The sequence below is a fragment of the Fonsecaea erecta genome (assembly GCF_001651985.1).
Source record: "Fonsecaea erecta strain CBS 125763 chromosome Unknown Scaff4, whole genome shotgun sequence".
NCBI classification, from domain to species: Eukaryota; Fungi; Ascomycota; class Eurotiomycetes; order Chaetothyriales; family Herpotrichiellaceae; genus Fonsecaea; species Fonsecaea erecta.
The window spans coordinates 2,429,672-2,457,366 of record NW_017387247.1 but is presented as its reverse complement, the minus strand read 5'-3'; the positions used below and the strand labels follow the sequence as shown (position 1 = coordinate 2,457,366).

The window sequence follows — 27,695 nt, the reverse complement described above, 5'->3', positions numbered from 1 at the left end:
TCTTCATCTCGGGACGTGGAATCATTCCACCACCGCATTCCCGCTTTCGTCTACCAGATGTCTCTCCACCTTCTCTGGCCCTCCTCCCACAGCTGTGCAGATGACGCGACTCACACCCGCCTTCAGTGTCATCAGCGTCTTCTGTTCCAATCCTCCAAACTCGTTCGGACGAATGGACTCTCCGAACTCGCCTTCCCAGCCTGGTACTCGGGGTAAGATGTTTCGGAACACTCCTGCCACTTGGTGGGCGTGTTCTTGCAGGTAGTAGATGACTGCGTTCGGCCCTGCGTCGAAGGTATATGCGCAGATCAACTTTCCTGCTTTTCGATTGGCCGTCTCTACCGCGTTCATGGCCGCGCGGGATACGTCGTTCAAATAGTGAATCGGCGGCCACGAATCCAGACAGATGGCGTGGAACGAATTGGAATCCTGCATCGTGATCCGCGCAAAGGTCTCAAAGTCCCTCTCCTCGATAGCTTTCTCAATCTCCTGCATCCTCTTCGGAACAATTTCCTTGAACCTTGCAGGTGCCAGAGTGGATGTCTCGACCGTGGTCTGCATACCCGCAGTGGACGGGACGCCTTTCTTCTCAGCACTGACCACCAATATCAAGGCCCTCATATCCGGCCAATGTGAGACTGAGGCCACCTCTTCAGCCAAGCTGTCACTTCCATCCTCCTTCGTACCCGCTCGCCAGGCCACGTAGCCACCCATCAGACTCCTACAGGCCGATCCAGACCCTTGCCGCGCAATCAATGAGAGCTCTTTTGGTGATTGTGGCAACTCGTAGAGATCAGCAATTGCTCGGACGAGAGCTGCAAACCCGGCGGCCGAAGAAGCAAGCCCAGCGGCCGTAGGGAAGTTGTTGGTAGACACCAGCCGCAGAGTCCATTTCGAGAGTTTCGGCAGCGACGTGTCCTTGGCCTCCAGGGCTTCACGCAGCGAGCGAAGGACTTTGAGGCACGCTTGCGTTCTCTTTGAAGACTGGATATCCTCCTTTTCTCCGTTCAGCACCAGAGTGTCCGGGCCCGTAAAGGATTCGGAGCATGATGCAGTGGTATGGGTTCGTAGCGATTTCTGAGATAATGTCACAGACAGAGAGGAGTTCGTCGGAAGATTCAAGACCGTGTCACGCTTTCCCCAGTATCTGTTTGCGCTGGTTAGCTCTGTCTTTGACATTCATGTCATGTGCGATGTGCGGCGTCAGGGGCGGCTAGAGGGGCATATTGGCGTACCTACTTAATCACAGCGATGTTAACAGGGGCAGTGGTACTGGACCGGAACACGGTATTTGAGCTGGACATAATTGTGTCTGGCAACGCTTCGAACCAGGGAGAATTAACGGTGTGTGCATCCAAGTATTACGAGGTAGGGATGTCCACTCGAAAATTATGTGGCCCACAATCTTGGTTCCGCCCGTCGGCTTCAGGCCCAGGCTGGATACAGTTAAGCGCACAACATCGTACCTTTCTTAGCCTCTCCTGGAACGGGAGATGTTTTGGGGAGGCCATCAGGTTCAAATCTTGGTAATAAATTGTCGAGATCGATCAATGCCCGCCGTACGATTTGTCTGTATCAATACATCGCCCGCAATCCCGTCAACTTCATCTCCAGTGTGCATGATACAACAATCCATCTCTTTTTCTTTCACCGAGGTCTGCGACTACGCCGACAGTCACAAAGAACAAGAGATGGCAGTATCATGCTGTATGAAGACGCTCCTGGACAATTGGGTCACCAGTCGCCCTGGCTTCCTGGTTCTTTTCAGGATGCACAGTTTATCCGTAGTATTACTCGTTGGTGACCACGCGAGATAGTCTCTCCAGCTTCATGAACATGCCCGATGCCTCTCCCAGAGTAGAGCGTCTTGTCACTGTGGATGAGTGGCTGATACACACGCCCACGCGCCCTGTTGGGTGGCTTCTCCTCAAACCACCCCTGGCTGAAGGTCGTGGAACGAAATGCCCAACAGCAGGAAACACGGTGTAGAGTATACAACGCCGGCCTATCCAAACATTCACCATAGTGAGCTGTGAGACAGGGAACAGGGCTAACTGATCAGAGTGCAGGTCGCCCGATTTCCAAAAGAACAGAGAGAGGACCGTTTCCTTTCACTTGCTTCCCAGTGGAATGATATGCACTGCGACAAATAATCATCCCTTTGAGAAGTAGACCTACGGTAGATTTCCGCTCGATGCATATGCTTCGTATGCAGTCAATATATCTGTCAACCGAGCACCCATGTGACTAGCGATCAAAGTCAAACTTTGGTCAGCGGGAGTGTTTCAGAAAGACGAGAAACGGCTGATTAAGTAGCTCAAGGGCAGGCTTGCATGCAATCAATAGACCGGTTTAGGCACAAGTAAAGGTGTCGGGAGGATGTGAGGTCGACGAGGATCTCTGGCTGACCATGGGACATTTGCAATCAATAATAATGAATCAGGCTGCGCTCCCCGCATCATCAACTCTTTCCGAAAATCAACGAGCTCTCCTCGCATCCGCAACTTTTTCCCTCTTTGCCACGAAATAGATTCTCTGCGCTCCCACGGACGGTCACATATACATCAATCTACCAGTAAAGAAACAAAGGAACACGGACTTCCGAATGGGCTGGTGGAAAGCAGATCCCGGCCCAGAGCCTCAAGCGACGACACCCGCGGCGTCTTCAATTCCTCCTCATGATCATCAATTCAACCACCACCACCCACAGAGTCCCTCGACAGACTCCTCTCCAGCCTGTCCCGTCGACCACAAGACTCGAGAACTATGGCTTCAGCAGGCCCAGCAGATGAAAAATCCACAATCACAACAAGGAGAAGCACACTCGCGCGCACACTCGCGCGCACACCCGACACAGCCTGGCCTGCCGGCCTCGCATCCTCCGCTCCCCAGGCCGGCAACGATATCCTCTCAAGAATGCTCCTCAGACCGTATATCTCAAGATTCTAGCCCGGAGGAGACCGTCTCGGGCTACCAACCCGCACGACCCCTCTCACACGGGCGTGTGATCTCTTCCATCCCGCGAGCCTTTCCCCAATCCACCCAAGAACCCTCCCCGACACCGACGACGACAACAACAAACACACCAGCAAACGCCGAGTCCGAGACGGGCGCCTCCGCGAGCGGCAACTGGATCTACCCGTCGGAGCACCAGTTCTTCCAGGCGGTGATGCGCAAACAGACGCTGTCGTCGTCGAACCCGACCGACCTGGCCACGTCCATCTCCGCCATCATCCCGATCCACAACGCCGTCAACGAGCAGGCCTGGGTGCTGATCAAGCGGTGGGAAAGGGGCACCTCGGACGCGTGCGGCGGGCCCAAACTGCTCTCCTTTCAGGGCCTAGGCGCCGGAGCCAAGTCCCCCAAGGCGAGATGGAACTCGCTCTGGGGCTACACCGAGCCCTTTGACCGGCACGACTGGGTCGTTCAGCGGTGCGACGGGAGCAAGGTCGAGTACGTCATTGATTTCTACCAGGGCAAGGCCCTCGAAGGCAAGACTGGAAAGCAAGGCAATAACGCCTTGAATTTCTACCTCGACGTACGGCCAAAGCTAAATACCGTCGAGGGATGGAGGATGAGAGCGGAACAGCTGCTCGGTATGAGATGACCTGGGGCGGATGGGCGTAGACGTGAAACAGTCTTCGAAGAAGAGTTGGGGAATAGCTGTGGCCAACCTGCACACCATCAAAAAGCGTAGCATGTGTCATTGTATAGTAATAGAGCATGGTGAGCCTGTCATTCGATCAAGACAGGGCCGCCCATGCTTGTGTACAAATCTCAAGTCAATTCAAGTCTATCTCCCGGATAAGGTACAAACTCCGATTCTCAACCCTTTCACAACCCAATGTAATTGGCAGATGGTGACGCCTCCCGGACCCTCTGCCTGACCTTACCCCGTGCCTGTGAAGTGGTATCGTGTGAAGAAAGAGGCTGTCAAGGGACATCGCACTGAAACTCGAGACTGGAGCCGAACTCAACTGAATCCCTCCATGCCGCAGCTTCTGGTGCTATGTCCGTGCCAGCCCTGTACATTATATATTCCTCTTATTGCCTTCTGAAAGGCCCTTCAACCTGTGATCGAATGCCGATGTTAATGCAAAAGACTGTCTTCGACTGACATGTTTGTTTTCGCACGACGCATCGGATTCCCATGAAGACAAATGAAAAAAGCGGCAACGCGAGAGTGGGTGTGAAAGTCGAATATTGGTCGTTTCAAGTCGTTAGCCCCGAGGTGTATACCCATACCGCCCGCCGCCCAAAATAAAGGAAATTCGTGATGGTGTAACGTGTATCCGTGACCTTGATGCAATTGTGTGCTGGTGATGGTTCTTTGGTATGGCCTACTGGGCTGTGTCCAGTTCTTCCTTTTACCAATTGCCCGTTCGAATCATTGGCTGTTCCATGCCATAAGTATTGGAAAACAGTTGCTGCCGGATGCTTTGTTGCTGTGACGTTTGAGAACTTTGTCTGAGCCAGCCGAGGGCTTGCATCAACTCATCATAGGCTTCCCTGAGCCGACCACCACTCTTCTCATTATGTGCTCGTATTTTCTCTTCCCATCCGTTGAACTGCAATTGAAACCCTCCGCCTCTCTTGCTGGCTTCTTTGATGACACTGGCCCATGCTCTTGAGATCTCCTCGTAGGCATTTTGTTTGGCGAGATTGTGCTGGGGGTTGTCCCACTCTGGGAGGTCATGGATGATTTGCGTGACATCGTTCAGATACTCGAGCGATGTCGACGACTGATGTTCGTTTGGCGGTAGGAAGTGGGGGGTGAAGTCGGTGAGGGCATCAAGCAGTTCGTGCCACTGAGGCCGGACACGATCGTAGGAATAATCGGAACGGGGATTCGGACCCAGAGGGAAAGAGTCCATCAGTCGTGTATAATATTGACGCAAGACTTGCAGAGTACTCTGAATGCTGGGTCGAGGGCTGACTTGGACTACCTCATCTCGAAGGCTGGGGTGTCTCTCACAGAGAGTCTTCAGCACAGATGTCAGTGATTCCTTGTCTAGTGTTTCAAGGAGTCTTTCCACGGATAACGGCCTTCCAACAACAAGATTTGGCCGAGCTCGTTTTCGTGAACTGGGTGTCGAGGGAGGAGGGAGTCGGGCGTTTGATAGAAAAGGTGATGTTGACATTTCATCGTCTCGATCCGGGGAGGGGGACGCTTTTCGTTTCCGAGAGGGACCAGATGCAGACACTGAAGTGGCGGTTAGCTGGCTGTTCCAGATTGATGCTGACGGCGGCTGCTGCTCACTTGATCTATTAGGGGAGAGACGAGAATGCTCATGGAAGTGAGGAGGGACGGGGGGCGTGGCCAGGCTATTCATTTTGGCTCTGGCCTCTGGACGCCCGACGATGTGCAGGTGCGGTGTTTATTGCAATTTGCAGGGCAGGCAAAGTCGAGGAGTGTCGGCTGCTGAAGACGTGGAGATGAAGATGACAGAGATGATATTTAGGGAGAGACGGCGTTGCCCTGATAGTTTCACAGGAGGCAGAGCAGCGGTGAAGAGTGGGAAAACGGGAAGAGATGTAGTGATGTGGATGTGATGTGATGGGAGGGAAGTCCAAGTTTGAAGTCTGAGTGGAGGGTCGGTTTGTCAGTTGGCGTTGTGGCAGCTGCGGGTCGCGGTGCCAATGACCCAAGGGCTTTCAGGGCTCTTAGGCGTATCCCAGACGCAGGCCGGGGCAGCCTCGGGCCCGTTGATTTGCTGCTGGTCACTGGACCAGACCCTTCGCAAACCCTTTAGGCATCCACTTCACTTACAAGGTGCTGGTCGCTGCCCAATCCATACCCACACCTTTGATCAGCCGAGGGACTGGATTCCTGCAATGCGGGTGGCTAAGTTTTCTTCAATCGACCTGCAGAACAAGTACGGGACAAAGAAAATACGAGGTCGTCGAGCGAATGGCACAAAGGGATGGCAATTCGGACGATTGCAGACCATTTACAATCACGAGCGGCACACGCCAGGTCACAGTTCGTAGGTGGCAGTTGACAATTCGAATGGAAATCAATTGCCCCAAGCAGAGGGAAAGAGAACGTAAAAAAGCGACGTGGAGCTTTTCTCGCCGTGATTCGTGTCGTAAGCAAGGAATCTGCACTAGCGCAGCCGTCGTCTAGCATCGACATGGTCTCAGGCAACACATCATACCTGGTTCCCCATGTCAAGCGCCACGAACCTGTGCATGTCTACTATCAAAAAAGGCCGTGTGGGTATCATGCAATCACAAAAACGTTGTCTCCCACAGGTACTCGCTGGGTCGGAGGAAATGGCGTCGTCCGCGGTCTCTCTGGTATGGTCAAGTCTAGAGATAAAGTGACTGAGCTGCCACGATATCTCGCCTTACCTTGTTCAACGCCTCCTCGAACTTCTTTTCCAATTCTTCGCTCCCCATGACCTTCGAGGCCTCTGCCATCTGACGCAATGCTTCTTCAAGTCGGCGAAAAGTACGAATCAAGCTGCCTTCGTACACGTCGGTCATTTTGCTATGTCGCAGTCAGCATTTGCCACCCTCAGCGGCTTTCCGTAACCTACCAAATCTCGCCGAATGACTTCCCAGTCGCCCACGCATAGATTACCGGCATAAGCTGCCATTTAAACCCCTGGACGTACTCTTCCTCGTTCATAGCCAACTTCGACTCCACTGACACCTTGGCAATGTGTCTGGCTTGTTTCTGGATTTCTCGCAAAGGCCTCGCAAGGTCCTCGGTTAAAGTAGGGCTCTCGTTGACCTTTTCCTCAAAGACGAAGCAACTCATGACTGCGGCACATTGTTCTGGGTTCAAGTCGTTGAAGAAGCGATTGAAGAGGAGCTCACTAAGCATCAATTCATCGCCAGTGCTGATCTCACACGCGACACGGGCCTTGAGCTGGACCACTTCATCCTCGTTGATAAATTGCAGTCGGCGGAGAACTCGCTTCCGACATTTCAACTCATCCAGTTGCATGATTGCATGTGCATCTTGGATTTGCTTCTTCAAGCTTCGGATCTGGTTGGTAAGCTTCACCTTCGCCGCGTACTGGTTGTAGAGGCCTTCTAGGCGAGGTGAATGGTGCAGTGGATTGGCCACCAGTCTGGACTCCATAATCTCAATTTTGCGAAGTAGGTCCTTGAACGAATTGTCTGTTATCTTCATGTTCTCAATCGGATCCAGCACAGCCAGACCGTCCGGGAACCGTCTCTTCACTTCTGCTAATGCCTGCTGCACTTTCTTTTTCTCCTCGGAGATGGTCATGTCGGCAGGGGGGAATATGCGAATATGAGAGATCTTTTGGACGCATTTGAGTGAGACTGGGACAACTTCGACTTTGGACTTCTCACCATGTTGAGGAGGACGAATCCCTTGAGGAAGAGATTGGAAAGTCTTGGTCGCTGGGGCAGGTCCGTCAGCAACCTCTAACGCAATGTCGAGAATCCACTCCTCCTGAGGTATCAGCTTTTCCGCTGATTTGCCTTGGCTTCTCTTCGTAAAGTTCAAGACGGCTCCCCAGCCAAAATCATGCTCTCCATCCTTGATCTCCACTAGACGACCCGGCTGCATGAAAGGCAGACAATAGTTGGGGTGGATGATAACCATGCGCATGTCTTCGGCATAGATATCAAGCTGGTTTCTAAGCTCGTAGTAGGATCGGATTGAGCTTTCGTCTTCAATGACCATTGCCGACTTCTCTGCTTCCAGCTGCTGCAGTTCTTTTTCAAGGCCAGACACGCTGGCAGTGTTTTGGAACTGGTGAAAGCATCTCTCAAGCATAAACTCGGGAGAGATACCTTCGACCCGGAGCAGATTCAGAATCATATTGTAACCCAGGTAAAAAGCAGAGTTCAGTTTATCCTGCTCGCCACGGACGATGTCCTTGGCAACACCAGGTTCCATCTGTTCGTTGATCATCATAATAACAATCCCTCGTTCGTCAAGTCCACGACGTCCAGCACGGCCAGACATCTGGATGAACTCGGATGGTGTAATCCATCGTTGTGAGATACCGTCAAATTTGCGAACACTGGTAAAGACAACCGTTTTGGCTGGCATGTTGAGTCCGATGGAGAACGTCTCGGTCGCGAACAGAACTTTGATCAGTCCTTCTTGGAAGAGAATCTCGATGGTCTCTTTGAGAATGGGCAACAAGCCCGAGTGATGGATGCCGATTCCTCGCCGCAGCAGTGGCAATAAGTGTTGGATTTGTGGCAGGTTTTTGTCCTCGGGTGAGAGCATTTCCAAAGCGCTGTCAAACACTTTCGAGACCATGGCCTTCTCCGACTCTTCATTGAAGGACATGCTGCTCATTTGAATGGCATAGGCCTCGCAATCTCGCTTGCTGAAACTGAAAACAATGACGGGATTGTAGTTTTTGGTCATGATCATGCGGACAATCTTGTAAATATCAGAGGGACCCTTAGTGCCTCCTTTATTGAACTTCTTGTCCCTTCCTTTGCCCTTCCTACGGGCTAAGGCATTTGCAGGATCGTCACCTTGTTTGTCGGCAATGGAACTCATGGCTTTTTGAAAGTTTTCTTCTCTGAACACACCCTTTTCGTCCACAATCAAGTGAATCCCGTCGGCCCCAGCAGGGAAGAAGTAGTGTTGCAGAGGCGTTGGTCTGAAATCTGTGTAGACAACGTGGCATGGTTGATTATGGGTTTTTGTGATCCATTCGGCAAACTGCATTGCGTTGGGAATGGTGGCTGACAAGAACACATAGCGAACTTTGTCTGGCAGTAGAATGATTGTCTCCTCCCACACAACACCTCGGACCTTGTCTCGCAGGTAGTGAATCTCGTCAAAAATCACCCAGCCCACTTCTCGCATGATCTCGGATCCACGATAGAGCATTGAGCGCAAAATCTCGGTGGTCATGACTAGACAGGTAGCCGTAGGGTTGATGGTGACATCGCCAGTCATGAGACCGACGTCGCCAAAGTCGGCTTGAAACTCTCGATATTTCTGGTTGCTGAGTGCCTTGATGGGACTAGTATAGATCACCCGCTGGTTGTTCTTGAGACACTGGGCGATAGCATATTCAGCCACGACAGTTTTGCCTGCGCTGGTATGGGCGGAGACGAGGACGCTCTCATTCCGTTCAATTGAGGCAATGGATACTTGTTGAAAAGGATCGAGCTGGAATTTCCACGTCCGAGCAGGTTCTGCTGGCGGCTTGTGCTCTGAGATGGGTACGTAGTCGTAGTCTGGTGGCAAAGCAACCTGATGACGAACCTGGTGCGACAATATAACCTTCTCTTCTTCTTTGCCTGGGAGCAGGCCAGCAGATGCAGCAACTTCTCTGGATTGTTCGGTCTCGAACGTATCGGTGACGACAGGCTCTGGTTCTTCTTCCATGCGCATTCGTTTGACACCCGGAGCATCTCCATCTGTCATCTCCTTGTCAGCATCTTCCGAAACCGAGGCACTCCCGTCACTAGAGGGAGCAGTTGCTTCTTCGGCATTGAAGTTATCTTTAACTTCGCCGTTGGCCTGTCTCTTCAATCGCTTTTTCTGTGATTTAGAGATTGTTTTGGCAGGTGGCACCTGGCCATTTTCTTCAAAAACGTCGAATAGCTCATCCATTTCCGCGGAGGACTTAGAAGGTTATGCTCTTGATGCAGAGAGAGTGTCGCAACCGTCGACAGTGAAAAACATTGCGGCGGAAGGGCGACGAAAGAAATAATGCGACAGTCTGCAAATGGAAGGTGCGCCGAGACGCTTGCCAAGCCCGTTGGATAGCTCCTAACGAGCTTCAATCAGTTGATGGCCGACATCACCTTACTTTGTTCACCTCTTTCAAGACCACCATTCCTGGAGTGAGAGAGACACAAAGGTATGTTGAAGATACCGTGCTATTTGCGGTGTACTGATGTAGCCTCCAGATGAACGCCCAAGCTATCCTCCGCGCCAGAATGGCAACCCAACTCCTCGCCCGCCGCGGCTTCTCCTCCACTGTCCGTCGAGCAGACAATTTCAGCCCTTATCACTACCCTGAAGGTCCTTACACCAACTTGCCTTTCAACACAAAGACGAGATTCTTTTGGCTACGATACTGGGGTTTCATGTGTAAGGACATTCCTCTCGACTTGATGGTGGACGAGACTAAATGGAGAGTACAGTCACTGGATTCGCTATCCCGTTCGGCATGGCCGGTAAGCGACAGGCAGAGGATCTTTTCCAAGAGATATACTGACACATAAACAGTCTGGCACACATACAAGGCTTGAGAGATCCGGAGAGTGTGGAATTTGCCATGGCACGTCAAATCGCGTGAGGAACTGGTGCGGGAATGGCGCCCTCGCAACTGGAATTTGTACAGAGCCAGAAATAAAATCATATCGGTCATCATGGATGTCTATGCGTCTTCGTCCTCTCTCATTCCTCATTCCGAACATGTCTTTTGTGTCATATGCTGTCTGTTTGCCTTTGTCCATCACGCCCATGGAGCACCGGAAGGCTGTCCAATCAGAAAGCGCGTAAGGTTCTAGTAAATTTTATTTCTCCAAACATCTGTTTTCATACGGACCTTCAACTTTTGTGTCCACGATTAGGCAGTGCGATGTAGTGCTGACTCCCTGAATGTCACCATGCGAAATCTGAAGACAGTCGCATATCGTGAGACCCGCCTACCGGACGGTTTGCCTCTAACAGCCACAGCATGGGACACTTCGACAAATGCTATAATTTGTGCATTCGGCCCAACTCCCACACAGCCTGTTATCGAACTCAGAAGAAAGATCGGAACCACGTCTCGTCATGGCGAGTTCGTGACCATCACTTCATGGGATTCACCATGTCCACTTCCACATCTCGAATGTGACGAGATCCTGTTACTCCAATATTTCCCAGACATCGCAACATCTTGTCTTGTCCTGGCTGGCGGAGATGTTGTGGTTGTGCGGGAGGATCCAAGCCCAGAACAAGAAAAGATTGAAATTGTCGGCACCGTCGACGTCGGAATCTGTGCTGCTGCTTGGGCTCCAGATGAAGAATTACTGGCCATTGTCACCCGTGCGGACACACTCGTCCTGATGAGCAGGACTTTCGAACCGCTCAATGAAGGTACTCTATCTCCAGAAGACCTCAAGGCTTCCAAACATGTGTCGGTTGGCTGGGGTCACAAGGAAACTCAATTCCAAGGCCGACGCGCAAAAGCTATGCGAGATCCTACAGTACCGGACAACGTCGATGAGGGCAAGCTGAGCCCGTTTGAGGACCACAAAGTGATGGTCAGTTGGCGAGGCGACGGGCAATACCTTGCCGTCAGCAGCGTGGTGCGTGGTCAACGCCGAGTAATCCGAGTCTTCACGCGTGAGGCTGTCCTCGACAGCGCTAGTGAGCCGGTCGACGGTATGGAGTCCGCATTAAGCTGGAAGCCCTCGGGCAATCTCATTGCCAGTGTCAAGCGGTCTGAGAATAAGCTGGAGGTCGTGTTCTTTGAGCGAAACGGTCTCCGTCATGGTCAATTCGATCTTAGAACGACCAAAGAAGAAATGGATGAGTGGGCGTCTAGCATTTCCCTTTCATGGAACACAGACTCGACCGTTCTGGCTGTCGCTTTTAAGGACAGGGTTCAGTTTTGGACGATGGGCAATTATCACTACTATCTGAAACAAGAGGTTCTTCTCCATTCATCTGGCTCCAGATGGCCACTGAGGTGGCATCCCGAAACACCGCTGAGGCTGTCCCTTGGTGATACCGAAAAGCTCTTGGACCTCACGTTCCTTTCCGCAGTATCAGCGGGTAGCATAGTCCCCCCGCAAGACTATGGCATTGTCGGAGTCATCGATGGCAGGACACTGAAACTCACTCCTTTCAAACAGGCCGGTGTGCCACCACCAATGGCCTTCTGTGAGGCTGTTTTCGACTACAATATCATTGACTGCGCCGTCGGTCAGGATGGCCAAAGGATTGCAGTCCTTACGACAGAAACGTTGGAGTTATGTGAATGGAAAACTCGCAATAACGGTAAAGGCGACTTGGTATTTACAACAATACTAGAGCGGCGTTCCCACAGACATCCGACTCTCCAGACAGCACCAGAGCCTCTCCACTATACTCAGGTGTCCTTATGTAACGACGAGGTATTTCTCATTGCACCAATGCAGTCAAGGAGAGCAGCGTCTTGCTGGAAGTTGATTTGGAACCAGAGTCCGAGCATGTCTTGGGAACAGGTCCCTGCGCCTGAACATTCTGAAAGCCTGATAACAGACGTGTTTTTCGATTCTATATTTGCCACCGATCCGACTGAGAATGCCACAGTTCAGCTCTCAGACTGCCCTCGGTCGACGGGCCTCGAGCCCGTCAAATTAAACGGTAGTCAGCCCAACAGCTCCGTCTTTACGCTTCGCCCTACCGGGTCTCTTCAGGAGAATGGTGAGACCAACGGCCACGTCCCGGAATACCATAAAGTCTCTCTATCGCTCAAGGGAAACCTGTACGTCGACTACATGCTTCTCGCTCGCGAAGTAACCTCCTACATGTTGACCTCGACACACCTAATCTTCACCACATCCTCACATCTCCTCAAATTCGTCCATCTCACCCATCCTTCGGCAATGCAAGTCCCCAACGACACGCCCGAGATCGACGAACGATGCAGAAACGTTGAAAGAGGCGCCCGTATCGTGACGGTTATCCCCTCCATATACGCTGTGGTTCTCCAAATGCCCCGGGGAAACCTTGAGACGATCTACCCGCGTCTCCTGGTTCTCTCTGGAATACGCAAGCATCTGAAGCAGCAGGACTACCTCACTGCTTTTCTGGCTTGTCAGACCCACCAGGTCGATATGAACATCTTACATGATTATGATCCGGCGACCTTTCTGTCCAATGTGCCCAAATTCATCGATCAACTTAGAAGACCCAGCCGCGTGGACGGATTTCTCTCGAAGCTAAGGGACGAGGACGTCACGCAGACGCTCTATCGCGACACGACATTGCAGTCCCAATCTGAGCCAGAAGTACCCTCCGCCTCCAATATAAAACCGGCCAACGTTGCTCCAGGCAGCAAAATCAATAAGATTGCGGACTCTTTCCTCTCCAACCTGACTTCAAGGCCTTCGTCCTACTTGCAAACTATTATAACGGCCCACGTTTGCAAGCGGCCTCCGGACTTGTTCTCTGCCTTGACGCTGGTGTCCACGCTCCTCCAGACGTCCAAAGAAGATGCCGACGTTGCAATCTCCCATCTGTTCTTTCTCACGCCCAATCCGTCCCTTCTGTTCGACGCCGCCCTGTCCCTCTACGATCTTGAGTTGACACTCCTCGTGGCGCAGAATGATATCTCGAGAGACCCAAGAGAATACATGCCATATCTGCAATCTCTGCAGGAAATGCCCGAGCTGAGGCGGAAGTATGCGATTGACGACCACCTCAAGAAATACAGCAAAGCATTGGTCTCGCTCCATGCGATGGGAGAGCACGAGCAAGTCGCGTCCTACACTGTCAGACATTCCTTGTACACCACGGCGATGGAGCTGTACAAGTACGATCAAGTGCATCTGACCGAAATCACCCGCACGTACGCCGAATATCTTACTACCCAAAAATCTCACCACGCGCAAGCTGCGACGCTGTACGAATCACTGGGCGATTACGACACCGCATACAAGCTGTACGCACTGGCACACAAGTGGCGAGAAGCACTGACCTGCGCAACACTCGTTCCTTTGGCCGCGACGCAACTCACGTCGCTCGCTCAGAGTCTGGCGCAGACGTTGACGGATGAAAACCGCGACTATCGGGCAGCCGCGACGATTCACATTGACTACCTCTCCAATATTCCAGAGGCCGCAAGACTTCTGTGCCGGAGTTCTTATTTCGCCGAAGCCATGCGCGTCCTCGCCCACGGCAACCACCCCGTTTCAGAGATCCACCAGATCATAGACGCAGGGCTAGGTGAGAAAGTCGGCGAGATCCTCGAGCTCCTCGCAGACTGTCGCGCACAGTTGAACGCACAAGTCCCCCGTATCGTCGAGCTCCGCAAGAAAAAGGAGGAAGATCCACTGGCTTTCTTCGGGGGTGATCCCACCACAGCCGCGGACGGTGTCGCAGGAGATATCCCGGACAACATCTCCCTCGCGCCCACAGACGCCAGCACGCTGGGCGGCCAGAGCCTGTTCACCCGCTACGGCAGCAACGCAAGCAAGTTCGGCGGCACGGTGGCCTCCAACGTGTCCAGGAAGACGTCCAAAACGAAACGCCGCGAAGAACGCAAGCGCGCCCGCGGCAAAAAGGGCTCGGTGTACGAGGAGGAATACCTCGTCGCCAGTGTGGGGCGACTGATCGACCGCGTCAACGGCCTGCATGAAGAAGTCGGTCGTCTCCTCGCAGGGCTCCTGAGACGGGGGATGCGGGAGCAAGCCAGACAGGTTGACGAAAACATGACGGAGATCAGCCAGGCCTGCGGAAGAGCCAGAGAGGACGTCTGGGAGGTGGCAAAGCAGGATGAGAAAGTTGAGCAGGCTGGAGAGAATACATATGATAAAGATGGCCAAGGAAGACCTCCTGGAGCAGAGGGCGTGTTCTGGGATAGCCTGCAGGAAAGCCAGAGGAAAAGAGAGGCGCCCGAGGTGAAGGGTTGGATCTCCAGCGAAACTATGGCTTCATGAATTAGGGCACTCGTGGATGAAAGAAAGTCCTTATCTAAACAACTGAATTGTCTGATGCTATCTGACCTGTTCCATTTCTCTTCTCTGAAACAAACGGGCCCCCTGAGGATTGGATCCTGACCATCCCGAAGGCTCTAGTCTGTGAATCTTATCCTCTGATATCCGCTGCCTGTCTTTTGCGCCACCCTTTTGCGTGTCTTTCTGGAATAGCCGCCTCTGCGTTTGGTGTTCAAGGCCACCGGGCTTAGGCTTTTCTTGCACTTCCTCGGGATCTGGTGCTTGCACTGCCTTTTTGGCCTGGTTGAGGTCGGCAATACCCAAACCTTGATCGATTAAATATACCTGAAAGGCTGACAGCAGCTCCTTCAGCCCGGCCCTTAATCTGGTGATGATGATTTCAACTTCTTCAATTTCACCTGTGACGTCTGGCTTGTGTTCTGATACATAGTCTTCGATTATGTTTAGGGTTTTGGTAAATGTTCTCACAGTGTCGGGCACTGTTGGAGTGGCTTTGCCGTAGGTATCTTCGGTGAGACTGGCAACCTGCATTTTGGATATCGACTCAATTACATCAACGATCAATGCTGCGTTCCCATAGGGAGCTCCTAGTACCATGGCGTTGATTTTCGCGGCGTTGGTGGGGGTGAAGAACCAGCCGATACGACTCTGCTTTAAAGCAGTCATCCATTGATCTGCAAGGCTCTTGGCCGGGGTTTGATTTGTACCTGGCGGTTTTGCGTATTCGAGCAATTTTGTCTCGACTGATTTTGCCGTCTGCTCGATGGGTGGGCGCCAGGGCTGTTTACTACTGCCAATTTGTCGAAAGGAATTTGCCAGCAATCTTTCTCCCACGCCTGGTTGCGGGCTTGCTTGAAAGATGGATTGGGTCGGTACTTCGGGAACGATGCGTGGCAGAGATTTGACTTGGTCGGCAGCGCTGGGCTGTGGTGCTACCGCTGGAGGTCCAACAATGCGAGTCTGCACGTCTTGCAAGATTTTCAACCCAGCCTGTACCATTTGGCTCCACATCGGCCCAGTGGGTCGTTCGATATCTTCAAAAATGGCCTTTCTTCGTTCCTTGTGTTTGTGGGCAATGATAGCAAGCTCCCAAAAGGCAAAGGTTCTCACGACATCTCGTTTGGCTTTTAACCCGTTAAGAAGTGTTCCGTTTGGATCTTTGCTAGAAGCGGATAGCGGCAATCCCGACTTTGTGGGTTGTTGGTTGAGGTAAATCACGAAGAGAAGAGAAGTCAACTCCCATGTCAGAATGAGAAGAAACCCGGCACCGAAGGATAGGAAAAGATAGTCGGGCCTTAGAGGAGGATACCCTACCGGTCGGGCGTTTGCTCTCGACAAGTTGAAGAACGGTTTTGCCATCGCAAGATGTAGTCGCCAGAAGATGTTTCGTAGGAAGATGCCGTAAATAAATGGGGCCACAACAATCATGACTCCTGGTATGACAATAGTCTCCGTGAGCACAGGAAGCATCTTACGTTGCAGTTGCGTGTGAATCGGCTTGATTGGGTGGGTGTCTTGCGCTTGGGTGTCAGGGTGCGTCTTGCTGGGGAGTTTTGAGACGGGGATGAGGAGTGTTGAATTTCCGCGATAGAGATGAACTCCTGCATATGTGATCGCAAGAAGTAAGGCGTAAAATCGGAAGAAAATGGGTTTCTCGTTCAGAACGTCGGGGGTGTTGTAGTTCCCCCTTGTGATCCAGCCAAGGTGTGGAGAGGACCAAATATAGGCTTCAGTGAACCACCATCCCGAGACCAAGTACCAGAACAATGTCTGCACTGCTGATGCGCTGAAAAAGTTGGTTCTCAATGTCGCAAAAGGAGAAGTTGTCGTCTGTCTGCCGATATTGAGGGTGGCTATCTGCAGGATGAAGATGAACAGGCTGGACATGAAAAAAAGCAACGCCTTGATTCCCGCAGGTCCGAAAGGAAACCATGACCAGAATATGTCTTTCTTCTTTGAACCGAGCCAAAAAGCATTGTCAAGGGCGATGAGGAGAGTGATCAATGCAGCGTGCACAAATCGTTTATGGAGAGCAGAGGTCAGAAATCGTCGGTAGGGTCGAGGGGGAGGGTATAAGGAGGCTGCAGCGGGACTCGCCATGGTTGTTGGCAAGACACTAGGAGAATGGTATCATGATATGGCAAAGCAGTCTTCGACCAGCGAGCGCTGCCCAGGACGAGATCGCAGGTTTTGAACTAAGGTCGATGAAGAAGATGGAGCGACAGCGCAGATGGAACTTTTGAACATGTAAACAAAATTGTGCAGTGGGCAACGTGTTGGTCGGGGAATGACGCCAGTCCACGTGATGCGGAGGAGGCTGGTGTCGCAAGTGCCGCATTTCCAGTGCTACTTGCTACTACTGCGTCTTCCTTCCCGCACTGCAGGCTTCCACCATTCTTTCACACTGATCAGTCCATTCAGCCTTAGTTGTAATCGACATATCTTTGACTGAGCCCCGCACATAGTGCGACTACACCCAGGGACATATCGCCCGCCAGGAACGCCATGTCGTTCGATAGACTGTCGTCACTTGAGTCGCAACCGACCACCACCCGAAGACAGGATGATCCGCAATACAGGGATGATCCAGAGTTTCAAAGGTTCACCGAGTCGCTCTCGACCCGACTCTTCGAATTGACCTCGAACATTTCGCGGCTTTCCAATCAACTCTCCAAAAAGGACACCGAGAGAGGCCGAGAGAGGATACATGATCTGCTGGAGGAGACCAGAGAGGGATTCAAAGAGGTGGGAGATGGCGTCAAGAGGGCGCAAACATGGACAGATCTAAATGTGAGTGAACCTCCTTCACACAAATACCAGAAAGACCCCTAATTCCATGATTAGCCTGCCCAACGGTACACGAATCAGAAACTCTCACGAGAGTTTGCGTCCGCCCTTTCCGAATTCCAGGTGGTCCAAAGAAGAGCAATAGAGAGAGAACGGGCATCGAAAGCTGCGCTTGAAGAAGCCCATTCAGGCCAGTCGCCGTCGGGAGAGGGTGGTCAACAACACCAGCTGCTCGAGGAACCTCGGCTTGCAGAACAAAGCGAGGTCGACTTTCAGGAGAATTTGATCATTGAACGAGAAGGAGAGATCCGACAGATCGAACAATCAGTAGGCGAATTAAACGAACTGTTCCGGGATGTCGCCCATCTTGTTCGAGACCAAGGCGACATGATCGATGCCATTGATATCAACGTCGAGAATACGCTGACCGACACTCGGGGAGCCGACACGGAACTCCGAAGCGCAAGCCGGTACCAGAAATCGGCCAGAAACAAGGCGTGCTGCCTGTTAGTCATTTTGGCAGTGGTTTTGTTGATTGTGGTTCTAGCGGTTGTTCTCGGATGAAGAATGCTTTTGCAGCATTATGGCGTTATTGCGGGTTATGAATTCCATGGCCCTATGACAATGGAATGTACAGACGTCATATGGAGTATTGTGCTTCTCAGTTTGAGAAGCATCAACCAAGCGATCAAGCTGAGGCGGATTCCGTTCGGTCGTGGGTAGCGATAGAATTACTGTATGGTTTCCACCCTCTTGACAACTGAATATCAACCGTAGAGAGGAAACGAACACACAGCTTAGGCTACGTGCAATTGCTGAACCACTTTCGCTGTTATCCATGCTCATAGGAGGCATGCACAGTAACTCGGTAGATAGAAGGCCACGAGGCTGCATGGACGAGGCTGCACTGACAAGGCTGCGTTCCAGCCTCATCTTCGACGCGTGACGTCAGCGTCTCCATTTCTCGCCGCGTTCCCGTTCCAACCCTGAGGCGACTTTTCTTCACGACCAGTTAGTTGGACGTTGACAATTATCCTTACATTCGTAATGGCACGATATGCAATCACCATCCCTTCCGGATCTTCAGCGACCAATACCCGTTCCCGCCGGCGGTAGCAGTCTGAACGTCGCGTCCGAATCCTCCCACCTCATTCACAACAGGAAGAGGAAAAGCAGTGATATTGAGCCTGGCAACAATGGCTCCGAATCAGATATCTTTGCGGCGAAGTTACTCTTCCCGAGGCATGCGCCGCTCAATTTTGCGCCGGTAACGCTTGTGGCTCGAGCATGCCTACCACTGGCATGGCTCGACACCTCCTCGGGTACTTGCCGTACGATCTTTGAAGCAACCATTCTTTCTGTCGAAGAATGGGAACAGCGTATTCTGCTCGTTCGTCAAATCCCCGACGGCCGCCTTCATGCTGTTGAGCGGATCGGCCAGGATATTTATGTTGCATGTACCTTGCACAGTTGGGTTCTGGAATCATGGTGCCATGATGCTGCAATTGGAAAAATAGCTGAGGTCAAAGTTGAGGATTTATTACGGGGAGAGGGAGAAGGCGGTCCCCGCACTGGCCATACACGTTCAGGATCCCTCTCGAGTCTGACAGCATTGCCCACCCCGAAGAGTCCCAAGAAACCAACAAACCGACGCGGTGCGTTGGCCAGGATGTCAATCCTGAAAGCGAAGGATCATGCCTCCATCAACGGGTCTATCACTCCATCAGGGTCTCCTAATCTCCTTCAGCAGTCGACTACTACTGCTCTGGGTGATCTCGCTGGTCAGGACATGACTCAGATCTCCATTCCGGATGCCGTTATGCAACCACCAGCTCTTTCACCCTCAACTATATTGGAAGTACCCATACCCGCCACCACCTACTCAGGAACCGGCTTGGGAATCCCATTCAGCGACACTATTCCGCTGCATGAGGCTCTCGTCCCGGCACCCGCACCTCCTCCTATATTGGAAAACCCCATAGGACCCGAGCGCCTCCGCACACAATACTTTGAGCATCTCTATACTTCCAAAACGTCGCTAGCATTCTACGTCAAAGGACCACTGAGTCGAGCGCGAGCACACGTGCGGACCGGTGAAGATCCTGCAAGGGCAATATCCGACCTGTCTGAGTTTTATGAGCAAGGTATACTGCCTACAAAGAAAATTGATCTTAAATACAAGGAGAGTCTGGCAAAGATCATCAAAGAATTGCCATCAATGGTAGTCGAGCAGGGAGGAGAAGGTGCCGTCGGACAGGATGTTTTCGAGAAGAAGAAAAGGTCTCGGAAGAAGAAAGCGAAGCTGGGCAAGGATTGTCTGTGGCCCAATGAAGAGGAGTTTATTGTGAAGTGGTGGCGTGGTAGGGATTTGAAGACGACGACCAGCCTTACAGCGACCAGCCAGGCCGAGGAGATGCGGAAAGAATTCGCAGACTTGCGTATGCGGGAAAGTGAAATGCAAATGCTTCTCATTCTCGAGGTCATGTTGCTGAAGATTGCAGGGTCACGGCTCTCTGAGACTGCGAAGCCGGCGTCAGTAACAGATCCAGACGTCAAAGTCGAATCGGTCGAGGACGACGTCCATGAGATTTTGGCCACGACTCCGCAAGAGCCACCAAAGGAGAAGAAGAGGCGCAACTGGTCGAGTGAGATAGATACCATCGTCGATCGTCTGTGCATCTGGCACACTGTCAGCCTGGACGACCTCAATGCCACAGCCGACAGAAGCCAGAACAATGGCAGCGGCAGTACCTCTTCGAAGCCTAATGACGCCCTCAAAGATTTCTGCAAAGACGTCCTCCTCCCGTTCTACTCTGCCAAACTTCCTGAGCAGATCAAATCAATATGCCGTAAGCTCGGCGGACCCGAAGTGTCGCCCAAACGCTCCAAACAACCTCCTCCAGCACCTGCAGTGACCCTGCATAGATCGTCCTCAATATCATCCCTCACGAAATCCAAATCGGCCCGGCCGCTTGCCAAACGTACTCTCGAAAGAGTTCTCAGTGAAGACCATCAACTCCATCGCCACACTTCTCCACCAACTACCTTCTCCCGTGGCTCCTCCGTGACAGCCTCTGTGACGCACAACCATATAATCCCAACTCTGAAGCGCGAGCCTTCGGAAAGGCCCGTTTCTCGTGGGGGTAACTTGTCAAAATCGGTATCTTTCAGCAATCGCGAAATCGATCTTGCTGCGGATCAGAAAACGCATGAGCAGAAACGGCGTAAACTCGATAGGCTCGCGCAGCAGAAGAGGGAATTGGAGGCCGCGATTGATGCGCTTAAGAAGCCTGACCGCAGGACCGTGGCGGGCCTCTTCATGGACGAAGTTGAAGACAGGAAGAGTAAGGAGAAGGAGAGAAAACCGGCAGTCCAGATATCTGCCACGCCACGGGCACGGAGGATCAGGGAGGCCTTGCAGGAGCCAGATTTGCCGCAACCGCCCAAACTGAAGATTCAGGACCAAGATGTTGGGGCGGTAATTCCTTCGTCGACGATCAAATCTCGGCCTTTGCATCCTCTCATACCGAGTTCGAACAGCACGACTCGATCGTCAGCCACCAAGCGAGCAGTCCTCGCAGCTATCCATGAGACGCCATCACGCGGGGCTGAGAAGAGAACCTCAAATCCCTTGAACTTGCCTGTAGTTTGGCCCCCTCCGGCTCAGGCGGTCGACCAATTCACAATCGCAGCGACCCCAGCATCTAAACGAACAACCCTAGGTGGAGGAGGCGTGCCTTTGTCTGACCCTGATCTGCCCTCCGATTCTCCGGGACAGGCTGCTCGTTATGAGGAGACCGACGGGGCGCAAAACTTACACATGACTCGATCCCGGCGGCCAGTTCTGTTTACGCCGGTGAAAAGGTCTGATGTGCCACTGGACCACGTCTTCCGCGACGCACCCGAAATTCCTGAGCAGGCCGGACGCATGATGGATCGAGTGATGGGCGGAAAGGGACGCGGGATGATGGACGACAGCTTCCCATGGTCGCAGGGTGCTGATGGGTCGGCGAAGACGCCTGGACGAGGGACCGTGGAGCAAAAGGATGTTCGCGTGGAGGATGTCGAAGAAGGTGATATTTACGATAAGCTGGGTTGGAATGATGACTTTGACCTATGACGATGACCCGACGGCCGGTACCGAGTACATATCCATAGACTGCCAGAGCGAGTCCCTGTAGCCGCGACGGGGTTGACGAATGCCACGAGCCACAATGACAGTATTCACGACAGTAATCTTCGTCTTGAATTCCCCGTCCATCCCCAATGTATTCACTGGTCCCCAATCCGAAAAGGGTCTGTTAAAGGCCACACCGCATTCATGACACTTTCACGAGAGCACACACATGTCCTTTTGACGAAGACGCCTCGGAGGTTCCGCGAGGCTGAGACGCCAGTGGAGAGAATATGGAGCCCGTTCGTCTGCCGTAATTCGCGCTTGGGATTATTACCATGTGAAATCTCCCGCCCGTTCTCCGTGGGAAGGAAGGATTGAAACGACACTCGGTACACTCGGTACTTGGTCTTCAGCCGAAACAGCATGTGAGAGGGGGGGCCAGACAGATAGTCAGTGCCCCGCTCACCATTCGCTCCCTCGGTGTGTTCGCCTCAGCCACCGGAATGGTGCCCTCATTACCTCGTATATTGTATGTATAACATTGTGTAATTTGGGGGGGCGGATGTCGCCATATTGAGTGCCTCTTACGATGTGCCTCTCGCGAGGCGCAGCGATGAACTGCCCCTTTCGCCACTCGGATATCCTATTATGGGTAGGTAGCAAGGAATAGTACTTGCGAGATCGTTGACGCCCAAGGCTTAGTCATTGAATAGGCCAGGGCTAGAAGCCTGCAGAAGTATTCCAGACAGTTGGTATCATGTTATGTTGGATCATCTGTTCGTAGTGCACCACGCTTCAAGGTGTCACGTTCAACAAATATCTATGTATGTATGTATTCCGTACGAGGTACTGTGTCCTTAGTACTGCGTAAGTAATATCCCGATCTCCCTCGTTGACGTGGTCCTCACTCGGCGGACCTCATTTCCCGCAAGATTGTTCGACACAGGGCGCGAACCTTCTTCTTGGGTGGCAGCGGTGGTGGTGGGTATCTCCATTGTTCCGCGGAGCGCTGTCTGATAGTGTCGAGGTACATGTTGGGTACCGACCTACACATCGCCGACGGGCTGTGTCGTCGTTTGGTTCAGCAGGCTCCGTGTTGACTCCGAACCACGGCCGAAGATCGGAGCAAGGCTGCAGAATTCGCTCGGCCGGACATCCACATGGCGCGGCGGCGCTAAACCGCATGCGGAAAGAGCCGCATCTCACTTCTGACCTTCATCAATCCGATAACGCTGGCCACCGGCAACGAATCAAGGGCAGAACGAGGTAGGAAAAGAAAGGAAAGATCTGACTCGTAGGTTTCGATCGTAAGGATGGGTTTTGACTCTTTTTTTTTCTCTCCCCTGCTCTTCTTGCCGCCGCCGCCCCCTCTTCCGATCGATATCTAGCGTCAGGCTGGGCAGGCATCTCGTCTCGTGACTACCCGAAGCAGAAACCGAGAACGAGACCTTCTTCTTCTTCTTCTACTCTTCTCGCCCAATTTCGTTTTCCTTTCTTTTCTTTTCTTTCCTCACCTTTGTTTCAACTTGCGTTACTGTCCTTAACCTCAGCACCTGAGAGATCCAGCAGACCTCGAGGGGGAAAAGAGAGAACATCGTCAATCATTCAAAGCAGAGTTCTCTAGTATTTCAGTCGCTTTTCTGTCTGCCCGTCTGTCTGTCCGTCTGAGTGTATGTCACCTGTGTCTCGCTCGCAAGACTTTTGACGCTTGATTTACCATTTTACCAAATAAAATCTCCTGAAGCATCGTGGGATCCGAGTAAGTAGTTACAGCCACCAGCTCACTCACCCACCTTCAAAAGATGTGTCCACCAGCATTTCTAACCAAAACCGCTACGAACAGTATACATAGCAAAACACTCCCCCTCCTCCTCTACTACTTCTCCTCCTCCTACTTGCCCCGTTACTCCTTCTCCCCCAGAAAACGAGATTGAAGGTCCTGCCTGTGGTCGCAACTCCCCGCATCCACGTCCAACCATGATATTCACACGCGGCGTTTCCCTGACGAATTTCGTCATCGCCACGTCGGCGTTGGGCTTCCAGGTCTTCGTCCTGTACCCGTGGCACGAGCGGCTAGACGAGGAATTCCGCCGCCTGAAGCAGGAGCACCTGCACATTTTGCACCAGGGCGAGGAGGGCCGACTCGGCGAATTGAAGGGGATCAATGAACAGCTCAAGAAACTCGGCGGGAAGTGAAGACGACGACGACGATGACGATGATGATCACCACCGACTAACCGATTGACCTACATCTCAACCAAACAAAAAAAAAAAGAGGGACAAACGAGATTCGCATAACACGGAGTTTTTTGTTTTCCGGGTTTGCCTGTCTTGCCTGCTTCTCTGCTAGCCAGCCTGCCTGCCTGCTTGAGGGGAATGTGCATCAACATCAACATTAGAACGGAGTTTATTGACGACCATGCATACATACATACGAGTTACATGTCGTCCGGGAAGGATTTCGACCATATGAGTGTTTGTGTTTTTTGTTTCCTTCCCTTTCGGCAACAAACACAACCACTTAGAGAGAGAGAGAGAGACAGAGAGACAGAGAGAGAGGATCTACACACCATAGAACCTTAGACTGTTAGACGGCAACAGAAGGGTCTAGATTCGATAGAATAGAACAATACACCGGGGAGGTATTTTTCTTGGTCTGTCCTACTTGCTTGTTCTCGGAAGAACGAGCTCCTGAATTCGGACCCGGCGTGCATAATACAAACCACCCTTCCCTTTCTTTCTTTTTTATATAGGTGCCAGACGTCGATGACTCCCATTCTCCGACATTCACTCCGTGCCCTCAACTACAACACCTACAACTACAACTACAACAAACAGCAGCCAAGACGCAAACATATGACGCACACGTGCTTGCCTCGGCACCTCGGTAGACGTGATAAGAGATTGATTGTCCACTTGTAAAGCAAGAACTCGTGGAGTAATATGCGAGATACGTACGGAGTACTGTGTAGCGCATGTACTAGCTAGTACGTACTCACTTTTATCTTTTTATACTGTGGCAATTGTACATATACTTGTATGTTTTTATGTTTGTACGTCCCGGACGCATACCTGTAGGTTGGCCTGCAAACGTCCTCATGGATCTCTTGCAGCGGACATATGTCGACAGCTGCTGTGCGAGTACCCCGTAGTCGTATTGAATGAAGTACATGTCTTGTCGATCAGGCGAAGCAGAAGAGCACAAGTATATAACGGCGGTAGGGTGGATCGTCTGACAGGACTTGATCGGGACGAGGAGCGGATAAGGGGGATAAAGGGGGTGTATGGTGGTTGTAAGCGAGGTGGAGAAAGAGGCATAAAGAAGAATATACATGCACATTTTTCTCTTGAGGGTATCATCCAAGAGTTTTCCAATCTCAACACGCGCTGAGAGGTCCCATCACTTCGCGTAGAGGTCGGGCCTTGTCCACATTCGGACGTCCTATCATTCGGTAGAGAAGATGCCCGGTACATACCGCGTCTGTTTCCCCTATTTGCATATCTCAGCCTTGTCAAATGGTTACAATGCTGGATCCACGTTCATCAAATCATCACTCATGATATGCAGCACCTGTGTAAATGTCCTCAGCCTCCTCCCACTGATCCCGTCCATCAGGTTTGCAAAGTCTAACAACACTCGCCTGGCGCCCTCGTATCCACCACTGTGTGCCACCCCGCCCAAAGACAAGGCGCCACCATATTTGACGAATTGATACACTAAACTGAAGTGCTCGTCCTCGCGGTTCGTGGTGAGATTTCGTTCGGCCGCTGTCGGGTCCAGGCTTTCGTCTTTGAAACCTATGTCACCCAACTCGGCCCAGTCGGGATCTGCGTCCATAAGCTCGACGGGCGCCGTGCCCTGCCGACCCGAGCTCGGGTTGACCATGAAGAGGTACAAACCCAGTACGAGTGCAGAGGCGAAGAGTGCTGTCACGCTGTGGATTGTCACATTGTCGCTGACTCGGCGCTCCGACATGAGTTTGAAGTTCTGCGCCGCGTGTACGCATGCCCTGCGCGCCGCTTGCGTTTGGCTCCATTGAGAAATGTTCTCCAATGCACCAGTTGCAGGGGCAGCTCCATGCCGACCGGCTGCCAACTCAAACATGCGGAAATCTGACAAGAGCATGACGCACAGACTGTGCCAGAGGACAATGCAATTCGTATCGTCGACTTTCGAAAGCGGGCCTGCGGTGTGAGTAGCGGCGAGCAGCGCTGGTACAAGTGTACTAGCACGCGCATCGCCGGCATAGACGTGCCATGGTATGTATGACCCAATGGTTAATTGATCCGGAGGCATGAGCCGTTGATAGGCTTCCAAAACTTGAATTTGAAGTAATGCGAGCAGTGATGACCGGCCTAGGTACCCTAACTTCCCAATTGGCGCCATATCGTGCTTGTGCAGGTCCTCAATCCTGAATGTCGGAGCGCTCTGGCTCTTGCCGCTGCGGAGCAGCGATTGCCATTGGGTCGCGGATTTCGCTTGGAAGAGGGCTTCATCGCAAGGGGCCACGACGCATACGGACTCCGACCTCACGATCGGTGCCTTTGACAACAAGTTTGAGAACCACGAATCGCAAAGGAGCAGTCCGAGGATCAGACGCTTCGCCGACTCTATCCGGCTCCACGCTTTCCAACGATCGTCAGACTCGGACATTTCGGACAGGAGCGCATCGAGAGACTGCCCATCGCCGGCCGCAAACAGCCCATTCTGCTGGACCATAGCCAACAGACTGACATAAAGCATCTGACTCTGATTAAAACAATCTTTATCACCGGTGATAACAGATAAGTTCAGCGTCAGCAGACCTGTTGCAAATAGAACCATTTGTTGCGTCGGAGTTGCGGAACAGCCTGCACAGGCCGATAAATCGTTACAAACGCGCTGTAAAAAGCTGGGAAACATTTTCGACACAAACCTGGTGGCGCCGGTGGTGCCCAGAATGCTCAAACCAATAAGACATATGGCGAATAGCATAGGTGCAGGAGTATTTCGAACGGAAAACGTCGCAACATGGATAAATGGGACAGTGGGGTGAAATCGGCGGAAGAAAAGGCCTAACGCGATGTCGAGGATCTCAGCGGGTGGAAATTCTTCGTTCGCTGGCTGTTGTGCTGAGAGAGCTGGATCGACGACTGCTTGTAATTTAGGCGAGTGGTATGTTGACGGAGCGGGAGTGCGGAATGTGTCCCTCAAACGAACTCTGCAATCAGTATCGAGACCCCAGTTCGACGCAGTCCGGAAATCATCTGCCACAGGCGACTCCGAGAACAGATTGTCCATTGGCGATATAGCCACTTCTCTCCAGAGAACTGGCATAATCCTGTAGACGCGGCCTGGACGTGGATTCCAACATCGCTGCACTCTGGAGAAGCGTTCTCGAGGGACCTTGGCGATATTCTTGGTCCTGTCCGCAGGGTCGTAGGCCCTGCCATTCACCAGGTCTTTAGAGTCTTGGTATGGCTGCTGCGGGTCCGGGATGCCGTAGGTTTGCAAGAAGTCCGGAGATTGATCCAAATCACCTAGGGAAGGAAACAACCACATCTGAAAAGGATCGTGAAAATTGCTGGTGCTGGCATTGTCCGTCTGAGGCAGCCACTCGATATGGCTGTCCGAAAATTGGTTGGGCGCAATCTCGGATCTGGGAGTCTGTCCATGGTTATGAGGGCTAGTGGCCGAAGTTTCGAAGGTCGATACTTCGCCACTGTTCTGCGATGGAGACTGTTTCACACCATGTGAGACGCTGGAGGTCTTGTTGTTCAGGGTGGTGATGGGGGACGGCATCGTCCATGCCGACCCCGGGAGCTGCATGGAAAGAGCATTGCTGGGATTCGACGAGACATCGAGAAAAGGATTAGACACATCTATCGAAGACTGTCTGGCAGGTTGAGATTGATCATTCCCGGTCTGAGATAGATAGTTAGTGGGAGAGAGAATCTGCATCAAAGGGATGCCTGTATGGGGTCCGTTGGCAAGAGCGCCAGGAGAGTTGATGTTGAAATCATCCTGGGAAGGCTGAGGTGGGACTCCCTCTGAGATGGTGTTCCGTCGCGAGGAGGCATTGGCAGGAGTCGATTTGTCGTTCTTTTGGGCATGGCATTTCATGTGCCGGAACAAGACATCGCTGGATTACGCTTAACACCAGCTCCAACCACGAATAGAAGCCCGACGGAA

At 52.3% G+C, this 27,695-nt stretch overlaps 9 protein-coding genes across 9 annotated transcripts; 5 read left to right on the top strand and 4 right to left on the bottom strand.

The window, feature by feature from the left end:
- Positions 1 to 21: 21 nt before the first annotated feature.
- Positions 22 to 1,304, bottom strand: AYL99_05647 (diphosphomevalonate decarboxylase; the record flags this gene model as incomplete). The annotated part of the gene is made up of 2 exons (XM_018837159.1): positions 22 to 1,147; positions 1,240 to 1,304. The coding sequence occupies 2 exons, from the start codon at positions 1,302 to 1,304 to the stop codon at positions 22 to 24; spliced, it is 1,191 nt and encodes a 396-aa protein (XP_018694012.1).
- Positions 1,305 to 2,605: 1,301 nt separating this feature from the next.
- Positions 2,606 to 3,607, top strand: AYL99_05646 (hypothetical protein; the record flags this gene model as incomplete). Its single annotated transcript, XM_018837158.1, has 1 exon — positions 2,606 to 3,607. The coding sequence occupies one exon, from the start codon at positions 2,606 to 2,608 to the stop codon at positions 3,605 to 3,607; it is 1,002 nt and encodes a 333-aa protein (XP_018694011.1).
- A 760-nt stretch (positions 3,608 to 4,367) lies between these two features.
- AYL99_05645 (hypothetical protein) lies at positions 4,368 to 9,571 on the bottom strand (the record flags this gene model as incomplete). The annotated part of the gene is made up of 3 exons (XM_018837157.1): positions 4,368 to 4,982; positions 6,355 to 6,493; positions 6,543 to 9,571. The coding sequence occupies 3 exons, from the start codon at positions 9,569 to 9,571 to the stop codon at positions 4,368 to 4,370; spliced, it is 3,783 nt and encodes a 1,260-aa protein (XP_018694010.1).
- Positions 9,572 to 9,900: 329 nt separating this feature from the next.
- On the top strand, positions 9,901 to 10,215 carry AYL99_05644 (hypothetical protein; the record flags this gene model as incomplete). The annotated part of the gene is made up of 3 exons (XM_018837156.1): positions 9,901 to 10,054; positions 10,108 to 10,140; positions 10,193 to 10,215. The coding sequence occupies 3 exons, from the start codon at positions 9,901 to 9,903 to the stop codon at positions 10,213 to 10,215; spliced, it is 210 nt and encodes a 69-aa protein (XP_018694009.1).
- A 360-nt stretch (positions 10,216 to 10,575) lies between these two features.
- Positions 10,576 to 14,601, top strand: AYL99_05643 (hypothetical protein; the record flags this gene model as incomplete). The annotated part of the gene is made up of 1 exon (XM_018837155.1): positions 10,576 to 14,601. One exon carries the CDS (start codon positions 10,576 to 10,578, stop codon positions 14,599 to 14,601), a length of 4,026 nt encoding a protein of 1,341 aa, XP_018694008.1.
- A 57-nt stretch (positions 14,602 to 14,658) lies between these two features.
- AYL99_05642 (hypothetical protein) lies at positions 14,659 to 16,719 on the bottom strand (the record flags this gene model as incomplete). Its single annotated transcript, XM_018837154.1, has 1 exon — positions 14,659 to 16,719. One exon carries the CDS (start codon positions 16,717 to 16,719, stop codon positions 14,659 to 14,661), a length of 2,061 nt encoding a protein of 686 aa, XP_018694007.1.
- A 405-nt stretch (positions 16,720 to 17,124) lies between these two features.
- Positions 17,125 to 17,970, top strand: AYL99_05641 (hypothetical protein; the record flags this gene model as incomplete). Its single annotated transcript, XM_018837153.1, has 2 exons — positions 17,125 to 17,409; positions 17,464 to 17,970. The coding sequence occupies 2 exons, from the start codon at positions 17,125 to 17,127 to the stop codon at positions 17,968 to 17,970; spliced, it is 792 nt and encodes a 263-aa protein (XP_018694006.1).
- A 493-nt stretch (positions 17,971 to 18,463) lies between these two features.
- AYL99_05640 (hypothetical protein) lies at positions 18,464 to 21,526 on the top strand (the record flags this gene model as incomplete). Its single annotated transcript, XM_018837152.1, has 1 exon — positions 18,464 to 21,526. One exon carries the CDS (start codon positions 18,464 to 18,466, stop codon positions 21,524 to 21,526), a length of 3,063 nt encoding a protein of 1,020 aa, XP_018694005.1.
- A 3,517-nt stretch (positions 21,527 to 25,043) lies between these two features.
- On the bottom strand, positions 25,044 to 27,626 carry AYL99_05639 (hypothetical protein; the record flags this gene model as incomplete). Its single annotated transcript, XM_018837151.1, has 1 exon — positions 25,044 to 27,626. One exon carries the CDS (start codon positions 27,624 to 27,626, stop codon positions 25,044 to 25,046), a length of 2,583 nt encoding a protein of 860 aa, XP_018694004.1.
- Between the last annotated feature and the right edge of the window lie 69 nt (positions 27,627 to 27,695).